Source organism: Cebus imitator, unplaced genomic scaffold, assembly GCF_001604975.1.
Source record: "Cebus imitator isolate Cc_AM_T3 unplaced genomic scaffold, Cebus_imitator-1.0 Scaffold6, whole genome shotgun sequence".
Lineage (NCBI taxonomy): Eukaryota > Metazoa > Chordata > Mammalia > Primates > Cebidae > Cebus > Cebus imitator.
The window spans coordinates 11766147-11780188 of NW_016107321.1; the positions used below are offsets into that span (position 1 = coordinate 11766147).

Genomic DNA, 14042 nt, shown 5'->3' on the forward strand with positions numbered 1-14042 from the left:
AGTCATAGGTTTAACATTGAGTTTCTACGTGTCTGAAATTTTGTATGTTATGTGGCTACCAGCCCATCTTCTGGTGTCTTTTTGGTTTGGGGTTTTGGTTTTTTGAGGGGTGGGTAGTCTTTTGTAAGCAATTCATCAATTACATTCTCCTTTCCCTGTTGCCCTCTCTCCAAGTTATCTTTGCTAATGGAAGAAAGTAGTTCTACCCAGGACGGCCCTCCTCAGCCATAGCAACACGCCTGTCTGCAGTCATTAGTGGTGTTACTTTTGTCCTTCCTGTTTGCTGTCAAAACCTCTATAACAGCTCATTTTTGTTCATCTCAAATTCCAGGGAATTGAGAAGTTACTCTTCCACAGATTCCACTGCAAACTCAGGCCTCTGGGCAGCAGCCCCTTTGAGTGATAGCTATGGGATGATGCCTTAGAGAGGGCATTCAGACTCAATGCAATGGTTTGTACTAGGAAGTTTATTTTTCCAAACCTTAAAGAAAAATCATTTGTGTAAACAATTGCAATACCACAATTAACTCTTTTATGTAAAGAGAAATGGCATTGCAGAGTGAAAATGAGCCTGAGACTGGAAGTCAGAAGATGTGAATTCCAATCCTAGTTCTGATAAATTCGAGTTGTGGGTATTGTGTAAGTCAGCCCCAATGACTGTTTCCTGATAAATCAAACAAGAATGACTAATCACAACTCCCCTGCTAACCTTCAAGCACTGTTGTGAGGAGGAAGTGACAAGGTAATGTATAAGGAAGTGTTTTGTAATAATGGCAAAGGGAAAGTCTCTGTTTATTCAGGTGGAAATAAAAAGCTCTTTGGTAAACTTAGAATTAAATTTTAATATGCAACTTGCCCTTCCATTCAACTAGGCATTTGTAATAATGTGCCTTTTTGTCACCAGCTTTTTATTTTTTGTTTTACATCCTTGTGAAGTAGGTCATTGCCATTATCCCCATTATGAATGCTGAAAACAAAGCATGGAAAGCTTAAACAATCCTAAAGGATGGTTTGTGGGATGATGCCTTATAGAGGGCATTCAGACTCAATGCACTGGTTTGTACTAGGAGGTTTATTTTTCCAAACCTTAAAGAAATTAAGGGGTGGCAAATGTGCCACCCCCTCGTTATATGGGTAGATTGTCTGTTTGTTTACAGGGAAGTGTGGATAGTGGGGTAAGAAAAAAAAAAAACATGACCTGCTGCCTTTACATTTGGAGTCCACCTCATCATTTTCTTGGATAACACATACTTTGCTGCCTATTTTAATCTCCTGGTACTGCTCTGCAACACCTGATGTGTTCATTGTGTTCTACATTTATATCATGTCCCTACACGATTTTATCCCCGTTCTAATTGAGATCCCCTTTGTCCAGGTCTCCATCTGGCAAACAACTGCTCATTTTCAACCCAATTTAATCATTACTTCTTCTGTGAAGCTTTTCCCAATTCCCTTAATCAAAAGCACAGGTACCATCAAGGGTGTCTAAGACACCCCATAAGCACAACTGTATTTGAGTTCTTATCACAATGCCATGTGATGTTTATTTACCCGACTGAGCTCTTCAGTAGCAGAGCCTTTGTCCTATTCATCTTGTATGTCCAACCCAGGCAACGTTGAGTGAACCAGTGTTTCATACACATTTGTAAATTATTGCTAATTCCTGAAAAAAAAAGCTGTAGGATTTACTGTGATATCTTGAAAACGCTGAAAATGAAATATTTAAAGAATAATCTACCAATTCATTTTCAGAGCCTGAGGGATGTTGATTTCATTTTAGCACCAGGAACTTTGAGGCAGAAGCTGTTAAATGAAAAGAAAAGATTGATATCACAATGTGAGAATATTTCAATATTGAATAGACTGCTTTCACCAGTGACAGTAGTTCTCTCTTAGAGCCTTGATGTCACACTGTATTAAATTGAGGCATCTTATTGATTCTTCAGTTTAATTTTTCTGTAAATATATGTGGTTTCGTGACTAGTCTCTATCCCAGAGTTACCATGGCTACTGATAAGTTTTCATCTTCTTTGCAACCGTTTTAACAGTTTTTCTTAAGAACCAATTGTTTTCCTTACAACAGAAGACTATCTTCCAAAATAGACCCTGCACATATCTATGATGACAGATCAGTGGGTAAACTCTGGCAGCAAGTAGTGTTTTTTCTCACCCCAACATCCACACTCCCCTATAAACAAACAATCCACCTACAGAGCGAGGGGGCACATTTTCTTAATTTCTAAAATGTACCAAGTGTTTTTCCACCCTTTTCAAAGTCACTATTCTAGAAAAATCTCTAATGGGATTTTAAATGCTTATTTTACTATATTTAGCCTAGGATATCAGCACTTTTCTTCCATAAAGTATTTAAGCTTTGATCAAGACTCCCACAGTGAACATTGTGTATGCATGTGGTTCTCTTTGTGGCTTTTATTGCTTAAAATGTAGAAATGTTAGTTTTAAATGTTGCATACATGAAAGTCAGTGTCTATTCTTGGAGGGATATGGGCTAAAAAAAAAAGGTATCTCTGTGGGACCCCTCAAAACTGTTGATCCGGTATTTTCCTTTTAGGGCTTTCCTCAAACACATATAACATATGTAAGCTGATCTAGAGCAAATATTTCCGGTAAATTATTACCTTAAAAAAAACTGTACTACTTGGACCAGGACCAAGTAGGACAGCCATTCGTCAATATCAAGACAGGCAAACAGCTAAATATCAATCCCTTATCTATTTTCTCCATTTCTCTTTAACTTAAAATGATATTTTTAGCAGTTCCTGATAACTGAAATCTTGAAATTCATTTTTTAAGACCAGTAGTAAAGGGCAGTTAATAAAAAGGACAGCTTGTCTGTTGCCAAAGTTCAATTTCTCTTTCTACAGGGCAAGATTGTGTCCAATATTAGATCAAGAGTTGCACAAACTGAATAGTTAAGCATTTACGAAATGTTATAAGTAGTTTTATTCCAAATGTGTGTTCATATTTTACCATCTGTAGAAAAGAAAAATGTAAACTCAACCAACATTTCATAATGATTGCTCTAATATGGTAGCATTTGGGATGTTTGTAAATATCACAGAAACGGATAGAAGAGCCAGAATTCATGTTCAGAAATTCGTCAATCATGCCTGTGGGCTCCAGATTTGTCACTCTACAGCAAAGGCACTACGGAGAACAAATTTCTCAAAGATGTTTAATGAAATGAAGTATGCCTGCATCTTATTTACTGCCTTCTGTGGGACACTGTGTGGAAATGTAATAATAACAAACTCAATGAGTTTATTATTTTAGCAGGCAATGAGAGCTCTTTTGCTAGTTGTGCTATAGTGCCTTAATATGTGTTTGCACACACAAGTATAAGCTTAATGAAGTTTGGCAGAATGAGTTGCAATTTCCTATTTTAAAAAGAGTTGAATAGAATTTACTTAAAAATTGTACATTTTATATGTACAGGAAGTTTTACAGAATATTGTCAGTAGTGTACCCCCCCATCCACTTTTCCCATTATTACTGGAAATACATTGAATTCTAGAGAAGAACTCTTACCTCTTAGTGAATCTCCTCTAAAACACTTATCTGACCTATTTGTTTAGTGACACGCAGGACTGAGGTTTCCTAGGCTATCTCAAGCCACAGACACATTCACAGCACTCACACGCAAATACCTAAAAAACGATGCGCTCTTTCTGAATTCCTCCCCACAAGTACACTACACTGAAGGCTTTGTTATCTCTAACTATGGGACTGCTGCCTCCTGCAGGGGTCTAGTCAATGAGCAGCGGGTCAGAGGGACCATCCACTCTAATTTCTGTTCCCCAGAATCCTTTGGGCTACACTACTTTTCCCTCCACGGTTCTACACCAATAAACCTGCCCCTGTCGCTAGAAATGGGTAGAGGCAAATTCAATGGATTTCACTATAAAAGCCTATGTTTTCTATGGAGTGTCCTTTTCCTGACTAGAGAATCCTTTTCAATTCCTATTGGGTTTTCTTTTTTCCAGTGACTCTGCTCTCTCAGGTCAGTTTTCCTGTCTAGCCTCACTTTCTGTTGTAGACTGACCCACTTGTCAGGCTCCTCCTCCTGAAATTATTCCCTTTGCTCCATCCTCATGCTTGGACTTAAGAATGAAAAAATGAATTAGGGAGATTGTCTTGGTTTCTCTTATCAGACTTTCCAGATTGAGAATAACTGTTTGTTGGGCACCTCTTCCTGAACAATTTTTTTCCACGCCAACCATGTTTAGTGACACATAGTAAGTGGTCTGTGACCTCAGTGCCTGTCAGCAGCCCTGGTTCATAATAGGCACTCAGAAATACAGGATTGCTGAGCAGAGTAGGCTTCCAATTCCAACTATACCACCTATGTAGTGCTCAGTTTTGGGCCAACCTCCCAGATAGGTCTGCACCTCACTTTGCTTATCTGTAAAATGGAGTTAATAATCTTAATGGTAAAAGAATGGTGCCTATCACATAACGGCATTAGAAAGTCATCGTTTCCATTGCCTCTTATTTTGAGTAAATCAGTGAAAGCAGGAACAAATAAGAGATGTTATCTGAACTTCTTGTGCTCTCAGCCAAGCTCTTGTGAAGCTCCTTGGCTTCTCGACAGAGGGATCAGTTAGCTAATTCGGGAGCTCAAATTTTCTCAACCCACGGAATTACCCTCCCTACCCTGCTTGCTAGTATCTCCCATAACCTTCCCTGTTATGTCTAGTCTATGCCTAGAATTTTGGGTGTTCCACTGTAAAGCACTGCTCAGCTACCGTTTATCTGAATTGGACAATTTTTATAATTATTCTTGTTCTGAGCTACTAAAACCTTCAGCATTATCCTCTGTCCTCTATGATGCTGTAGAATTCCCAAACCTATGCCGCATAGACACAGACCCCTCCCAACCAATGTTCACATGCTCTAAACGCTCAGTTACTGGTCTGTCCCTTTCAAGACATCAGAGATTGATTTACTAGGGTGAATGGGCAAAAACAAAGTCAAGTATAAATCCAGCTTGATTTTAGCAATTGAAGGAATTATATTATTGGTAACAATAGCTTGGTCTGCAGGGAAAGATGATGTAAATTTAACAAAATCTGTATTAGATTCTGACACATTTTATCTTAGCTCTCAATGGGGGAAAAATAATGGAAAACAGACTATGAATAGAATTAACCAAAAATCAAAATGACTTTTTGTTTAAAGAGTAAGGTAATTATTTATATGTATTTCAAATATTAAAGCATTAATCATGTATCTCAGAAATACTAAATAATTCAGATTATGTAAGGATGAAGTCAGAATATTTAACAATATCCACTTTTGAGAGTTTGATTTACTTCATAATTTTATTTAAAAATTATTCTCCTCCCGTTAGTTGACAGGGACTTACCCATCATTTAAAAATGGCATTGCTCTTTTTATACTTTAAATATTCTCACATTGTTGAATATAAGATCTCCTGTGAAATGTTTCTCCAGAAACATTTATTCTTTTCTTCAACTGATGAATTTTCCTTGACAAAATTAAATGTTCTGCTACATTACAGCCTCACTGTTAGGAATGAAGAAAGAGGGGAAAATGCGGGAAGACCCATACACACTGCAAAAATGGAGAGTATCCAGGTCCTAGAGGAATGGTGAGTGTGAGAACCACATAGCTATTGTTTCTTATATTTATATGCCATTTACATCTACTGCATGCCTAAGTATTACCTCTTGCTTCATGGTACTCTTTAAAATGATTTTGGGAAGTGAATGCAAATTCCATCTAGAAGATCTTATTTTGTCATTGCAGTTGCTTTTCAGCAATTTTTCTATTAGCAATGTGAAGTTATTGGCTAAAACATGGTCTAAATTTACTTTTCCCTTTAAAAAAATAAAGATTATCATGTCCTGTACAAAAAAAAAAATTGCCCTAATTCATTACTTCTCATTTCTGAAAATTTAAAACATGGAACATCCAAGTCAGTAAGGAAGGGCACCCAGCCGACTCCTGGTTCCATTTCCACCAGAGCAGATTCTCCCAGGTGTTTCCTCCCAAATGAGAGGTACCTATGGACTAAAATCAAAATACGAATAGACCAGTCATATAATTATAAGTTCTTTCTTTTTCAGCTTTTTATGAGAAGGTTTTAATAATGATGTTTCATGGTAATTGTTAAGCTTTTTAAAATTAAAAAAAATTAATTGAATGAGGAAGTGCATACATTATGCAATAGTAACAATCTATTTGAAACACCTGGTCAAAAAGGTAAAATATATATTATATATATAATATTTTATATATATATATATATATATATATATATATATATATATATATATATATATATGTATATATATATATATATATTTGTACTTCTTTGGCCAAATGGCTTTTAGGTTGGAAAACTATTAAATAGATCATTGAATAGGAAAGGAAGATCAGAATCATTTTAACCATAAGACTCTCCAAGCTTCTCTCTTCTACTTCTTTAATGTATAAGCAAGTGGATTAATTACTGGAGGTTTTAGCAGTCACATAGTCATTAAAAAAATCTGTATATAGTTTTAAATTCACAATGTCAATGTCATTATAGAAGACTTCTGCTTCCAACTGTGATAACTCCATTCATGACTAACAATTTGTACATAATTTTTCATTTAAAAAAAAATCTTTTTTTTTTTTTTTTAGAGACAGGATCTCACTTTGTTGCCTAGCCAGGAGTGCAGTGGCATGATCATAGCTCACTGTAACCTCAAGGTCCTGGCTCAAGTGATTCTCCTGCCTCAACTCCCAAGTAGCTGGGACTACAGGCACATACCACCACACCCAACTAATTTTTAAACTTTTTTCCAGAGACAGAGTCTTGCTGTGTTTCCTGGCTAGCCACAAATTCCTGGCCTCAAGAGATCCTCCCACCTCAGCCTTCCAAAGCATTGGGATTATAAGCATGAACCACCATGCCCAGCAGAAAAATTATTAAAGTTTAGGAAAATATATGACAAGTGCACACAGCATATTGTTACTTTAAACCAAGTGACAAATGAAAAGGCCACCAGAGATGAGGGAAAAAAAAAAAAAAAAAAAAACCATCTTATGGCTGGAAAACTGAAATCCTGATTAGAGGCAAAGAAAAACATTCAGTTTGTCCTAAGTCACTTACAGACTGTTATTGTCAACTTGCAACATATTGTTAAAGGTTGAACATTTCCCAGCTTCATTAGGAATGTATGACGATTACATGCATATTATGTTGCTATTTGAATGCTTGGCTCCCTACATGCCTCTTATGCCTGCATGAATTTTTGTCAAAACCCAGAAATAACTGACCTAGTCCTAGCAGGTCTTGCCAGATCAGGCTGGACTAAGTGACAAAATACTGACCACTAGATGGCAGAAAATTGACAGAATATCTTTTTTTTTTTTTTTTTTTTTGAGCTGGAGTCTCCCTCTGTTGCCAGGCTGGAATGCAGTGGTGCGATCTTGACTCACTGCAACCTCTGCCTCCCAGGTTAAAGCGATTCTCCTGCCTCAGCCTCCCAAGTAGCTGGGAGTACAGGCATACGCCACCACGCCCAGCTAATTTTTGTATTTTGAGTAGAGATGGGGTCTCACCACGTTGGCCAGGATGATCTTGATTTCCTGACCTTGGGATCCGCCTGCCTCTGCCTCCCATAGTGCTGGGATTACAGACATAAGCCACCACGCGGGGCCTGATAAAGAATGTCTGTCTGCTTCTCTCCTTATCTGGTCTAGCATTCACCAAAGTTCCCTTTGATCAAGGCCCCATTCTGTCTTTGCAGCCAAAACCCCACTGCGGAGGAAGTCTTGTCCTGGTCTCAAAATTTTGACAAGATGATGAAGGCCCCAGCAGGAAGAAACCTTTTCAGAGAGTTCCTCCGAACAGAATACAGTGAAGAGAACCTACTTTTCTGGCTTGCCTGTGAAGACTTAAAGAAAGAGCAGAACAAAAAAGTAATCGAAGAAAAGGCTAGAATGATATATGAAGATTACATTTCTATACTATCACCAAAAGAGGTAAAAATCTGAAAAACATTGAGGTGGGCTTTCTAGGACCAAGGCTAACCCTCAAGGGATGACTGTCCAGATTGGGTAGGGAATGGGATGTGGAGTGAGCAGGTAGAAGAACTCACTGGGTAGAGAATTCAGCTGCCATTGGAAGAATCTCCCTGGACACATGTTTGAAGGCTAGGGTTCCCCTCTACGCTTTGACTGTTTAGCTCACTTGTGTGGTAGTCCACTTGCTTTTCAGAACTAACACTAAAGAGCCTGCTTAAACACAATTTGCTGTGACAAATGAAAATGGAAAGAGAGAATTTATTTTAGGGTGGTTTTTCCCAAAGCATAACCCCTTGATCATGTGAATGAGAATCACCTGGAGCATTTGTTTAAAAAACAAATTCTTAAGGCCTAACCAGGACTTCTAAGTCTGAATTTATGGAAATAGGGCCCAGAAATCTGCACTTTTAACAAGTTTTCCACATACGTACTAGTTGTCAAACCTCTAGTATAGGGACTCCAAAAAAATCTGACGTTTTGTTGATGTTTATGATTGAATTTTTACAGAAATGAAAACTGAGCCTTGATGACCACTAATATTCTTAGGTGGGAAATGGAAATTATTTTACTTTATTCTAGATTTTCTCTTATTGAAAGTGCAAGCTTCTTACCCATTGCCAGAATGTACCTAATCAATAAGCAATTACTTCTAGAAACCAAATAGCACTTTTCCATTGACTTTTTAAAACTTAATTTGTTCTTGAGAAATGTTTCAGTTAATAGAGTTAAACGCATTTGGTGAAGGAGTGGTTAATAGTGTGACCAGGCCCTTGGAGCCCTGAGTGATGGAGCTCCAGAAGCCTTCAAAGCACTTAGAGAACACAGAGGTTCCTAGAATGTCTTCTCTTTTCCATCCCACCCTCTTTTTGTCTTTTTTGTTTCTCCCAAATGACTGATTTTTACCTTTGCATTTAAATGGCTTGCCCGTCCCTAGTACACCTGAACATTTATGGGCTGTAGTCATATGTGCCTCCTCTAATACTTGGCGTGGTCCCAGGCGGCCTTACACTCCTTGCTTTGAGATCTGTCAAAGGAATTAGTGTCTATTTTATTAATCTCTAAGTTTGGAATGCTACATAAAGTATTTCACTTCTAATAATATATGTAGTACCTAAATTATTTAGATTTTTTTATTAGTTAGGTTAAAGTGCCACTGGTATTCCAGAGTGCCTGAGGACTACTGTCTGTACAAAATGAGAAAGCTTCTAGAATTAGATGCACAAAAGATTGATTTACTTTTTTATTTCCTGCATGAACGTGAAAAATGTATTCATCAAAACCAGGTGGAGAAAATTTAATAAATGTAATACAATGTGACATCAGTAACAAATGTGTAGCCTCAACACATTTGTTACTGATGTCACACTGTATTTCTAACACCAGCATAATTCTGCATCCTAAAACTACATTATTCAGTATGTAGTTGAATTTTAGCATCTAAACAACTCAGATTTTATCAATATAATAATTTTATGCTAATTTTTATTATTTTAAAGTTATTCCATATGGCAAATAAACCAGATGATCCAAATGTCCCCAACTATGTGCTGCTTTTGCCTATAATTATACAAAATGAGAGTCCTTGGGAAGATTAGCCTATTTCTGCCCCCAAAGTATGTAAGATGTGACATCTTAAAGTGATAGTTGTCTAGATTACTTAGTCCATTCCTTTGTGCTATATTTGTATCATCTTAAAATGATGACTCTTCCGTTCTTTTTCAGTGTTAGGAGAAAAAATAGTCTCAATACTATGTACATGTAATTCCCTTATGTTTACAGTTTCTGTTATTTAATGTTTAGCTTTTTATGTGAAACATTTTCTTATTATCCACACAGCCCCTGATTTTCTGATGTCAGTGATTGATGGCATTATGTAAAATACTTAATTTTTTCTCTTTAAGCCATGTTTAGAGTTACAATAGTGATTATTTAAATATCAACCAGTGGGTTTTCATTCTTTTTGCTAAAGTAATGGAGATTTGTTTCCATCTGATTTTTTTTTTTTTTTTTTGAGGTGGAGTCTCACTGTGTCACCCAGGCTGGAATGCAGTGGTGCCATCTCAGTTCATTGCAACCTCCACCTCCTGGGTTCAAGCAATTCTCCTGCCTCAGCCTTCCAAGAAGCTGGCATTACAGGCACTTCCAACACACCTGGTTAATTCTTAAATTTTTAGTGGTGACAGGGTTTCAACATGTTGGCCAGACTGGTCTCGAACTCCTGACCTCAAGTGACCTGCCTGCCTTGGCCTCCCAAAGTGTTCGGATTACAGGTGTGAGCCACTGCACCCCGCCATTTTCATCTACTTTCTTTATTTTGAACACAACTTTCACCATAGTCACTAAAATCTCATTTCCTGATCAAGAATATGAACTTTTCAGAATTACATATGCTAATATTTAGTCTTGTAACCATATTTATTCTCTCCTTTATGTTTCCTAATACCCATATTTTGGCCATCGCTCGTTCTTTAATATCCTCAAAATATCATAGAGAGGAAGAGACAGAGAGGTGAAATTCAAATTGTTACCCTTTTGCTGAATTGTAATTAACTCTTGATAGAGAATCTAAATTAATAGACCACTGAAGTGCCATTGTTTAGCCAGCTTATTTCTATGCATCAACATAGTAATTAAATTGGATTATTATTTAACGGAAAAAACAAATAACCAAAAGTAGATATTTTCAGTTACAAAAGATAATTGTTAAAAAGCTTTGTTTTAAACCGTATCATGTTCATTGACTGAACTCACTGATACACTCACCGTGTGGCATGCACTTTCCAGCTATTCCGGAGCCCCTTTTATCTGTTATACCTCACTGAACTTCCTATACAAAAGTCATCCATTTCTAATCAGCCACAATACATTACTAACTTATGACACTGTGTTATGACTCTTCAAATTTTGTTTTCTAACATTGGAGACAGCACATGTCAGATCAAGAGAGACCTGATTATAGAGGAGTTAGAGCACTGGACTACTATTCAGGTGCACGGGATTTTAAGCCTGCCTTTGCCACAACCCAGTTGTGTGGCCTGTAATAAATCACTTCACTTCTCTGAGTCTTAACATTGAGTTCATTTGTTTACAAAAATAACAATACAAATAAGCACAGAAACTAACAAACCAAATGCATAATGGCAACTGTAAGGCTATAAAGCTACTGAAAAGATGTGTCAGGCCATTCTGGCCTTTCTCCCTCTGAAATTCTATATATGTTTCTTCTTATTCAGAGTATTTGTGCTACTACTTCATCCTCTCCACCTAATGGCATAGCTTATCCATCATGGTCCTCCTTACTACTGTCCCCACAGTGAACCTCAGAATCTATTTAAACATAGTACTCAAAGCAGTTAATATATGAGTTCCTATTTCTCATTTTGGGGCTGAACAATCTGGGCTTTCTACCTCTAAAATTCTATATAAGTTTCTACTTATTCAGAATATTTTTAAAGAACACAAACATTTGAATCATTATAAAATGGTAATGACTAAAAGTTGTCATGATTTTATTATTGAACAGAAGGGCATTTTTCTTCACTAGACTTTTATTTTACCTTAATTTGATTGAATGTGGTGTTCTTTTTTGTTAAATGTAGGAAAAAACCATTTAAAAAATTATGTATAGATAACTTTTTTCCTTAATGAAACTATTGAAGTCAATGTGCAAAAAATTACATTTCATTATTTTAAGAGCATGTTTTATGCATTTGTAATAATTTGAGCATTATAAAATATTTGCAATTAGGAGTTGATATAACTTCTGTTCATGGAATAGTGTACATTTTATGAAGGAAAAGGCCAAATTTAAAAAGAAAATCTAGACATTTAAACAAGAAATACCCTTTGTTTAAAAAGTAAACTTTTAAGAAATGATCTCTTCAAGGGGAAAACAAATGAAGACAATAAAGAGGCCTTGAAGCCTAATATAGACTTGCTACACGTAGCAGATTTTGGTGGCAGCTTATATTTATTATTGAAAAGATGTGTTAGGCCAATCTTGCATTGCTATAAAGAAATACCTGAAACTGGGTGATTTATAAAGAAAAGAGGTTGAATTGGCTCACAGTTCTGCAGGCTTCACAGGAAGCATGGTGCTGGCATTAGCTCAGCTTCTTGGGAGGACTAAGGAAGCTTATAATCATGGCAGAAGATGAAGCGGGAGCAAGCACGTCACATATCTAAAGCAGGAGCAAGGGGCGGGGAGGTCCCACTCACCTTTAAATAACCAGATCTCACAAGAGTTCACTCACTATCACAAGGACAACACCGAGAAGATGGTGCTAAACCATTCATGAGAAATCTGCCTTTATGAACCAGTCATTCCCAACAGACCCCATCTCCAACACTGGGGATTACATTACAACATGCAGTTAGGTTGGGAACAAACATCCAAACTATATCAAAAGACAAACCTAGCAAAATAAAGAACCTGAATAAAAAATATATTTAAAGGTTATCAACTGTAAACTGCACTGAGCTACTGAAGAAATAATTATAAATCCTTCAACAAATATAAGACATTTATCTGAATTGAAGAAAACTATGGTCCAGTGATGTAGAAATCTGCCTAGTGATGACATTGTCACTACCAGGACTATAAACTGGATCTGTCACTTACATCTGTGGGCCACTTAGAAACGCACTTCAGTGCTCTGGAATCTCCACGTCCTAGGGTTATGAATGAAGGCGTGGAGAAAGCTTAAAAACCCACCAAATCTATGATGTTCAAGCTCTGGAGAATGGTAATTTTAATAGTAGTAGAAGTTTGCTTTTTCTGATTTTTTTAAATTCCCAGTTACTATCTGAGAGAAAAAAGTAATAGACCTATTTAAACACCAGAATTATCTAAAAAATAATGCTTATGTGATAGACATGCAGATTCTGTGTGTGCATGTAGATGTATCTTCAAGTGAAAGTATGTGAATTTAGCACATTCAAAGATTTAAGACAGTTTTTCTAAACAGAACTCACTTCACTGTATTTTCCTAAATGTATTTCTTTACACATGCATATTATCATTGAAAAAATATTAATTGACTATTTCCTATGAGCCAAGCACTGGGCTAGATGTTGGGGATATGATGATAAACAAGAGACACAAATTAATCCCTTAATGGAGTTTACATTTTAGGAAGACAAACCTTGTTGAAACAAGTAACTGAAAATTGTGTTAGGGTGGATATTGAATTAGATGGAATACAGGTAGTCAGGTAAGGTCACTCCCAGAAGGTAAAATTCAAGTTGGTGCAAAAGCCAAACACATTGGGTTTGTTCAAGTTGATGTCATAATTATGATCAATTATTATTAATTACTTTACATTGGCCTCATTATTGGCACAGTGGTCTTGCATATATTATTACAATCTTACTCTCACAACAATCTTTCAGCCACAACAGTTGCTACCACTTTACAGCAAAAGAAACTAAATTTGTTTTCTTTTTTTGAGACAGTCTTGCTCTTGTTGCCCAGGCTGGAGTGCAGTGGCGCGATCTCGACTCACTGCAACCTCCAACTCCCTGGTTCAAGCAATTTTCCTGCCTCAGCCTCCTGAGTATCTGGGATTACAGGCATGTGCCACCACACCAGCTAACTTTTGTATTTTTAGTAGAGACAGGGTTTCACCATGTTGGTCAAAATGGCCTCGATCTCCTGACCTTGTGATCTGCCCAGAAACTAACTCTTAAAGAGGTAAAATTAATGTTTGAGGACATTAGAAATATATCTGGTAGAGATAGAATGCAAGCCCAAGATCTTCTGATTCCAAATAAGGTGCTCTTCCAACTACAACGTGATGATTAGTTCTTCCATTGCCTAATATTTTCTTCGTGAAGTTACCATAGATCCCCAACCATAGAACTTCACACATGATGAGAAATAGCAACCTTAACCACAGGCCTGAACCCTGCCCTAGACCAGCAGGATCTACTTTCCTATCATCTGGACACCACCAAGAATGTGACATTACAGTTTACCCTACCAA

The 14042-nt window shown here is 36.9% G+C and overlaps 1 protein-coding gene across 1 annotated transcript in view; it reads left to right on the forward strand.

Moving 5' to 3' along the window:
• RGS17 (regulator of G protein signaling 17) overlaps window positions 1-14042 on the forward strand; it is a 118751-nt gene that overhangs the window by 97555 nt on the left and 7154 nt on the right. Inside the window, exons 3-4 of the mRNA XM_017538952.2 lie at window positions 5543-5632; window positions 7782-8016. Of these exons, the coding sequence (XP_017394441.1) occupies window positions 5543-5632; window positions 7782-8016 (325 nt within the window). The remainder of the gene's footprint in view (window positions 1-5542; window positions 5633-7781; window positions 8017-14042) is intronic.